The sequence below is a fragment of the Rhipicephalus microplus genome, chromosome 7 (assembly GCF_043290135.1).
Source record: "Rhipicephalus microplus isolate Deutch F79 chromosome 7, USDA_Rmic, whole genome shotgun sequence".
Lineage (NCBI taxonomy): Eukaryota > Metazoa > Arthropoda > Arachnida > Ixodida > Ixodidae > Rhipicephalus > Rhipicephalus microplus.
Genome location: NC_134706.1, coordinates 35,755,201 through 35,763,519, shown reverse-complemented (window position 1 = coordinate 35,763,519; position 8,319 = coordinate 35,755,201). Strand labels below are relative to the sequence as shown.

At 49.8% G+C, this 8,319-nt stretch overlaps 1 protein-coding gene across 1 annotated transcript; it reads left to right on the top strand.

The window, feature by feature from the left end:
- The first annotated feature begins 843 nt into the window (after positions 1-843).
- On the top strand, positions 844-8,319 carry LOC142767743 (uncharacterized). The gene is made up of 3 exons (XM_075869971.1): positions 844-1,165; positions 1,317-1,590; positions 7,933-8,319. Exons 1-3 carry the CDS (start codon positions 1,038-1,040, stop codon positions 8,317-8,319), a joined length of 789 nt encoding a protein of 262 aa, XP_075726086.1. The 5' UTR covers positions 844-1,037.

Here is an 8,319-nt window from a genome sequence, read left to right as displayed (position 1 = left end):
AGAAGTGCCCCCCTCCCCCTCTCTAAGAAAAATTCTGCCTTCGCCCATGCTCACGCGACCCTTGTTTTTGGTGTTGCGCCCAATTTTCTTTATTATCCGTCACTGTGGTCAAACACTTAGGGCGTTCTACTGTTGACTCGGAGGTTGCAGGATCGAATCCCGGCTGCGGGAGCCTCATTTCGATGAAAACGAAGCGCTAAAGGGCAGTGTACTTAGGTACAGCTGCACGTTAAACAGCGCCAACTGGTCACAATCTCGCGAACTTTCCACTACGTCATCCCTGTTTATCATATCGTGCCAATCATTCATGGTTTGTTCGGGACCAAGTTTAGTGCGATGTTTCACAACCCAGATAGCAGCGCTTTCCATTTGTAACCACTGGCGTTGATCGCTGATGTGTGCATTGTTGAGCGCTGTCAAAGATGTTTGAGCAGACGTGTCTCCTTCGTTCGGTAATTATCTGAGCTTTTAATTATCTCGTTAAAAACCAATGTATTTCACAGTGACCTCCTCAGGTTTTTCATCACGTGCCCTTCAGTACACGCATAGTTGACCACGTGTGCCTGCATATCGTTACGGGATCGTGGCGTTGACGAAGACAGCAGTGACGAAACGCTTTATTTGGCTGTGCTTGGGGCCCGTAAACAGAAGGGTAAACTACAGCAAGCAATCCACACTGTGCACTGAAATTGGCGATCAGAGCATCGGCCGTCGATCAAACTTATCATCGCTGAGACGCGCCTTCTTTTTTACATGGCGCATTAGACTTTCCAGCCTTATTGCTGGTGGTCGCGAAAGTGCTGGAATAGGCTGGATTGTTCGCGTTTTGCGCTCAACAAACTGGTCTACTACAATCGCGAAGCATTTGGAACTTGGTCTGCGCTGAGCATTGCTTAAATTTTTGTGGGTGTGTGCGAAATTGAAACAAGAAACGCGCGTGCACTGCGGCGATATCAATCAGTCGAGTCAAGAACATTCCACCCGCACGCATCGCTTAGGACTGACATTCTGTTCGCGTGCAGCTGCTTGGCGAATCCATGGACTGGTCGGTGGGTCCGTGTCAAGACTTTTACCGCTTCGTGTGCGGCGGGGCAGCGAGCAACCAGACGTCGGTGCGCAATCGTATCAACGAGCGCTTTCTCGCTACCGTCATCGAAACCGCCAGGTATGGGTCTTTCTACAGCAAGGCTGTCTACCCCGTGGTGTCGCTGAATCTAGTATCACTGCGGTGCGCACATGAAGGCTTCCCATAGTTTGGCACGTGCTCGCGTAGTTCGCGAACTTTTGCGGTTTACCGTTCATAAATTTTTCGGCAGGAACGAGGAGATCCCGGCCGAAAGCCAGACTGTAGCGCAGAAGGCGGCGCGTCTCTTCAAGACCTGCGACGACGTCTTGACCCAAGACACAGACTACGTGCCTCGCATCCGCGGCCACTTGCGCGAGGTCAACCTGCACTGGCCGCAACACCCGGCCAATCGCGACGCCGCCTCGGTGGACGTCGTGAGCACCATGCTTGAGCTGAACGACAAGTGGGGCTGGCCGTGCTTCTTCGAGTTCGAAGCCGAGAAAGTTGGCGATTATTCGTTTGAGGTACGTGGAGGCCGTTACCAACGAGAAAGAGTGGGACGGAATGACTTTATTACAAAACGCGCCACATAGCCGCAGTGAAAGCTGGAGAAGCAGCACTTCCACAGGCTTTTTGACCTATGATGGCGGCTTCACAGCCCAGATTCACAGTGACTTCACAGCCCAAGATGGCGGCACCCATGTGCCGCCATCTGTGAAGTCGATGTTTTCTAGTTTGGTGTATTGCGGCGTGAATAAATGAGGCCACGAAACACCGTATGCACCGACCAAGCTGCTTTCATGTGTATGCGTCTACCGTAACACTGTTCAATTATTTGTTGAGGACGCGAAACACAAAGGTGAACAGCAAAGCATGGCCACACTAAAACACCTTGGTAGAATAATCTATAGAGCCCGTCGTAACTATGGTTGTGGAGTTATGGCTGTGCCCTTCGTAATGAGCTGGGAGCATTGGACGATCCACTCATTGAGCATTTGGCATTGTGTGAGGCCTGCTTGTTGTTTTACTCTTTTCCCACGATAAATTACACGTGTTAGCGTGATTCCTTGGCCGATGTGACACCTGTATAGAATATTTTTGTGAAAGATATTCAAACACTGACGTAGCTTTGTGATATAACACTCGACTGGCACAAATAGGTTTATGGTGCAACTTCCATGCGATCGTAAAAGTTCCATGGGAACAACATAGGCATCTAGACCGGTTGCTGTTGTCATCCTGCAGCAGCTTTCTCTGTGAAACAAACCAACTCCAGACCGCGTCTTCAGAAAGAAGCAAGACGTAGTTATCAGACAGGCTTTAGAAGTTTCGAATGTTTGAATAGTGTCTTCATGATGTATGGTGAAGACGTCCGTCAGCCATGCACTCCTCCAGGGTCACAGGTCTTAGATTGGTAGATATGTGCCCTATGTAACAGTAGAGCGCACCCATGTGTTTGGCCAGGGAGTCTTGCTGAAACAGAATGTCAACACTTCTTGGGTTAAAAACACTGTTGCCATGAATGCGAGAATAATGACATGATGGATACGTGGTCCTGCGTACTGTGTACCCCAACAATCAAATCGTCCACCTCCGTGCAATGTTACATTGGCTGCGATGCTCGGCTTCTGACTCTAAAGTCAAGGGTTACATCACAACTGCGAATACGATCGTATTTCGATAAAGATGGAATGCTAGAGACCCATCGAGTGTGTGCTGTCAGTGCACGCTCGATATCAGGTGGTTCAAAAGAATAGAGCCCTGTATACTGCGGCATGACGCGTAATCGTATCCTTGTCCCCGCTCGTTCAAACCATGACGTTGTAATTATAATTAGGAGCTGATTATCAATTTATTTAATTGAGACAGTTCTACAGTGGTAAAACACCTCAATCGTGCCATTCCCAATCGCGCGCGCGCATTTACGTGTGTGTGAATGTGCGCGTGCGTGTGATTCAGTGTGTGTTTCAGATGGCGCTCAAAGGAACCAAGGTTGCGCTAAGAGAATGAAATGTTCGGAGCTGTAGCACGCAATAAAAAACTTTAGGCACAACTCTTCCTCTCTCGTTGTTTGGTAAACAACAATCCGTTGTATGTCGACGCGATCAATAACCAACCATCTTGAAAGAACGTGAAAGTCTATACGGTGGTGCACCATCTTAAACAAGGCACCATGGTGTGGCCCTTGCGCAGCGCTGACTTCCCACGAATAATTTATTTCGCAAAGTAGCACAAGTAAACAGTGGCCGTGGTGGAGCTGTCAATGTTGTCACCTCCATGAATTTCACCAATCTACCGGGCTACTCGGCCTCTCCTGAATAACTTGACGGTGGCGTTTGCGTCGTGAGTTAATAAACAACTTGGTAGACCTCCTTGGGATGCGTCATCTGAATCGAGGCACAGTTGATCACTTTGGCCTGGGTTTCCACGACGGAAACCGCAGAAGGCTTGACTCCTCGGTACGCCGTTATCGCAGCGGCTAGGCCCCTATCGAAGTCAGCTGTGACAACTCTATGCAGCGGTTAGCGTGACATGACTTAGATCAAGAGAAGTGCAGGGGCCATGCATGTGTGGCAGAGACTAAAGAGCAACAACTTCTGCTGTGGTATCGTGGCTGTGCACAGCCACCATACGAAGAGCCAGGAGAATTAAGGCTCCTTGCTCGGACACCATGGTGTCCAGGCTGGCCGAGAGCCAAAAGCGTTCTCCTATTTTTCAACCTCCTGCTTCATCCATGCGGGAGGTTGAAATCCATGCGGGAGGTTGATCCATGCGTTTCGGCAAAACTGAACGAACGTGTCTTCCTTTGCGCTCCGGTGGCTCAGTCATCGGGACGAGGTGGATGTTATGTTGCGGCTGTGGAATGACCATGCGAGTTATGGTTCTTTCGCCCTATCTTTAAACACAAACAGCGCTAAAGCCAGAGTACTTCTACAAGAATAATATGTGTGACACCGTTGACGTTTGTAAGTGCATGAGTGATGCTATCTGTGTTCTTTTTAGGGAGATATGCCTTGATGCCTCCTCAAATGCGAAATTCAACCATCGGTGTCTCGCCTCCCGCAATGTCGCGAACAAGTGTTGCAAAAAATTGTTGAATAAATCACCACAAGTTTCACGTTACCATTGATGCCACGGCGGAATCAGAAGTAGCGAAATTTGTGACATTGTCATGCCGTCATTATGACGTACGCAACAAGACATCATGGGGGTCATTAGACTCATTACACAGCGTCGTGGCTTTCAAAAAGTTGACTAATCACGGAGCCAATGCAAAGCCAGGTGAACAATCTTGGAGGTCGTGCTCGGAGGCAGTTTTACGTTAAATGGAGAAGAAGAATAACCAAACGTTTTTGGAGGGGAAGGGGTAAAAAATGTATTCAGGAGCATGCATGGTGGTTGGGGACCCAAGTCGAGGGCTCCGCTGGCTTGCGCCGCTCGCCTAACGTGACTCACAAGTTCTAATTGCACCTCTGGGTCCGAGCTGGCAAGTTGTGCCTCCCACTGCTCCGATCTTCCTACAATGGTGTTGTCTAAAAAAAGAGTTCAGATTCTGTCGCTCTTGGTCTAAAGAGATGTGAAATAAAGTTGACGAACCGTCGCACCACGGGCAAGCGTTACGGTACAACGTAGGATATATGTTGCTGAGCCCCGATGCATTCAAAAGACTTCCGTCTGCACCTTGCGGTGATTTGTAGAGTCTTCCCCTTCAAAGTTTTCGAAGAGTGGCAGGTCCACTCGACATATCTTAAGTATCTGCTCCCTCTATATCATATCTAAAGGTACCATATACAGTAATTGCAGATACATCGACAAAGGAAAACAACTTTTAACCGCGAGTCGCCTAAAGGTCCTCTCACCAGGTAAAATAATGGATAATTAATTTGTCAGGCACTGGAAGTTGTTGCCCATTCAATAATGAGCATTGCTCTGGCTGCTAACAGCTTTAGTGGCAGTCTGGCAGAACTTTAGCTGACCGGGAGTTAGGTATATCCCACGCGGAGACTTCTAGGCCTTGCACGTGAAGGCTCAGTGCCTGCTGGAAGACCCTGCCTTCCAGCAGGCACAGGTCGTCCTCAGTTAATTTTATCGTGTGTATTTGCGCACTTCCACCTGTGGTAATTAGCTCGCGCACCTCGCCGCCAGGATGTCAAGGGACGACCATTCTTGTATTGGCAGCTGGTGTCACGTAGCACGTAATATATCTAATGCGATAGCGTTACAGAGCTCGTTTCACAGACATTCTGGTGTCGGTGTCAAGGGTGGTGAGCGAACTTAAAGGACCTGCTTAGTGCCTGCTGGAAGGCTCTAGGCTGGTCGTTGGGGCTGCGCAACGCAGCGGCCCACCGCTGCGGAAGGGTTCCGGAATTAGCACCTTCCGAGTTTTTGATACATTGCCAGAGCTTGTGGGTTAATGTGGCGACGTCAATACACCTGACCTTCCTTATATATGTAGCATGTGCATTCGGGTAGTCTGCTACACAGTGAGAGCTTAGGGTACGTGCACATGTGCAGTTTGCCTGCGTCCTGTCCAGCTTATCGCTGGGCGGACTGAAAGTTCAGCGGACCAGGTAGACTGCCACAAGAATTTTGCAAACTGTTTTATTAGATGCTCAGAAAGACAGTGTTTTGAAGCGCCGCGAAACCATGCGTGATGTGAAGTGGCACGCTTGAAGCCCTTCTGTTCGTCCCGTGTAGTCTTCGCAAGCCAATTCCCTCCCCTGCTCTTTTCGGCACTTGAGCGGGAGAACGGTATGGCTCATACGCATGGGCACGCCATGTTCAAACAAGGTATACTGTGCCCGAACCAGCCCGCCCCCCCAAGACGCGAGTGGTGCTGCGGCGTGAAGCTTATTGAGGCGGCGTTCCCAGCGCCGCGCATCATCTTTCGAGTTAAGCCGACTGTGTCTTCGCCGATCGCTTGGCTTTCAATCCCAACATGTAATGTGTGACACTTGTATAGACGTGAGACTAGCGGTATTATCAGCCAGGGCTGCATGCTTGAACATTTAGATAAACGTGGGAGGACAGATGAGCCTGATGAGTGCTGGAACGCGGTAGAAAACGTAGTTTCATTGCAAGAGGTTGCCTCTTCACGTTGCGCAAAGCGCCTGAATATGAACGCATGCGAAGCGGAGGCAGAATAGGCTCTCTGCGATTCGCAGTAAAGATTAAAAAAAAACGCACATGTTTCGTCTGTGTGCTTTAATATTGCTCTCAAGTTTTAGTCATTTATCCGAGCAACAAATTAAAAAAAAATGGCAGCATATCCACAGAGTGAATGATGGATAGTGTGGCGAAGCATCCGTTCGTCCATTCGTTCTTGCTTCCGTCGGTCCATGCGTTCGTATGTGTGACCGTCCGCGCGTCCATTCACCCGTCCGTGCGTGCGTCTGTTCATGCGTCCGCACGTCCATCTGTGCGTCCGTCCCTGCGTTCGTCCATGCATCCGCCCCTGCGTCCGTCCATGCGTTCATCCGTCGGTGCAGCCATCCGTGAGTTCGTCCATGCATTTGTCTGTGTGTCCGTTCCTCCACCTATTCGACACACCAAGTACTACAATTTCGCATCTTTTCATCATATATTCCTCATATAGAAGCACCGCTATCCAGCGGACATTCCAAGGACTGAACGAGAGGAGGTACACGCACACTTTCTTTCGGCTTGCGCTTGGTGTCTACTTCCCACCTTTAACCACCTCGAGTTCATTGGTATATACTAGTTCACTGTATTCATGGAACTGCGGCCCACCGTTCGCTCAACCTTTCTAAAACCAAAGAGGTTACGCCCAGCGAGTATAACGTAGCAACCTTTTCTTGTCAGATAGTGCTCAATGTACATGCCAATGGCTGCTAAGGGGGAATGAGAGACGGGAGAATTCGGTTTTTAGTTAACGTGCACGCTGCGAATTTTTTATTGTTCAACAACGCACAGAAGAAATCTCTCAGCGGCACCACCTTGGAGGTCAAAATGTAAGACTGGTTACACTCTACGACTACTACTACGACTACGAGGGACGAATAAGACTACGAGGGACTACTACGACTAAGAGGGACGAATACTACGAGGGACGAGGGACGAGGTGCCGCTATAAGGAGCTTCGCCAATAAAAAAAACTGCGCATGTGCCAAATAATCATTGAAGCGTTACGGGCTACGGTTGGCGACGTCAGAGCAGATACATCTACATAGAGGACGGACCTGCATCCCGTCCCTTACGTCTCCTCTTCACATGTGGGTGTGCGTCTGCAAGGAGGCCAAGCAGCGTTAAACTTAAAATTTGATCCATTTACGCAGGGGCGTAGGTTTTAAAAATTTTGCAGACGTGGTCATGAACGCCCTGTGTGTGCACTCCGCTCGTCAGATCAATATGGTGAAACCTGCCCTTCATGTGAATGCATAAGCGACTTCGTGAGCTTTCCTTCGTGAACCCGACAGTAGACGACAGGTCGCGACGAAGCTCTTCGAGCCGCCTCGGCATTGTTGGTACCGACCACCAGGGAGGCTAAGAGACTGGAACGCTCACTGAACACAGTGAAACGCTGAATTGTCGGTGCACTTTTTGGCACGTTTTTAAAGAAAGCTTCCTGGGTGCTTAACCAGCCGTGACCTCCTTGCTCGCAACTAAAAAAAGAAAATGATATGCACGTGCAAGTTCGGTTTCGCTGCGTCTACTCGCTAGGCTACGCATTGAAAGGCTCGCTTTTGCTGCGCCTACTCGCTTGGCTGTGTGTTTTGGCGCTACAATCAGATCTCGTAAACTGCATTTCCGGGTGCCTATACTAGTGCTTTGTATTTCGAGCTGTTCCTATTTCTCGTCCATCGTACCTCGTCGACCAAGCATCCACTTTCTCTCTAATTTTGCAGATCGTTGTGAAACCTACTCGAGGCCTCGACCTCTTCAAGACGACGGTTCTAAGGCTCGTGCCGGGGTCGCCGGCCCACCGACAGTACTTCGAGACGCTGTACACGCACTACGGTGCCGGCGTAACAGACGGCGTCACCTTCGAAGATATGCTTGGGTTCGAGGCCGAGGTCATGGAACCGCTTCTGCAGTTATACAGAGTGGCGCCCCGAGCGTACGTGTTCGAAAGAAGCCCCTACGACACATCCGGAACGTGGGAACGGTGGACCACTACCATTGCGAGGCACTATGACCTCACCGGAAGCGAAGAGGTGCGGGGACATGTTTACACTGAGAGGCGCGCTGCAACTTTAGGAGAAATATTGATGCTTACAACTAACCTGCAGTGA

Excerpts from the sequence above, each read along its gene's own strand:
- LOC142767743 (XM_075869971.1), top strand. The coding sequence starts at position 1,038 with ATGGACTGGTCGGTGGGTCCGTGTCAAGACTTTTACCGCTTCGTGTGC. Across the intron at positions 1,166-1,316 it reads ACCGTCATCGAAACCGCCAG|GAACGAGGAGATCCCGGCCG; the intron begins GTATGGGTCTTT and ends ATTTTTCGGCAG. Across the intron at positions 1,591-7,932 it reads TTGGCGATTATTCGTTTGAG|ATCGTTGTGAAACCTACTCG; the intron begins GTACGTGGAGGC and ends CTAATTTTGCAG.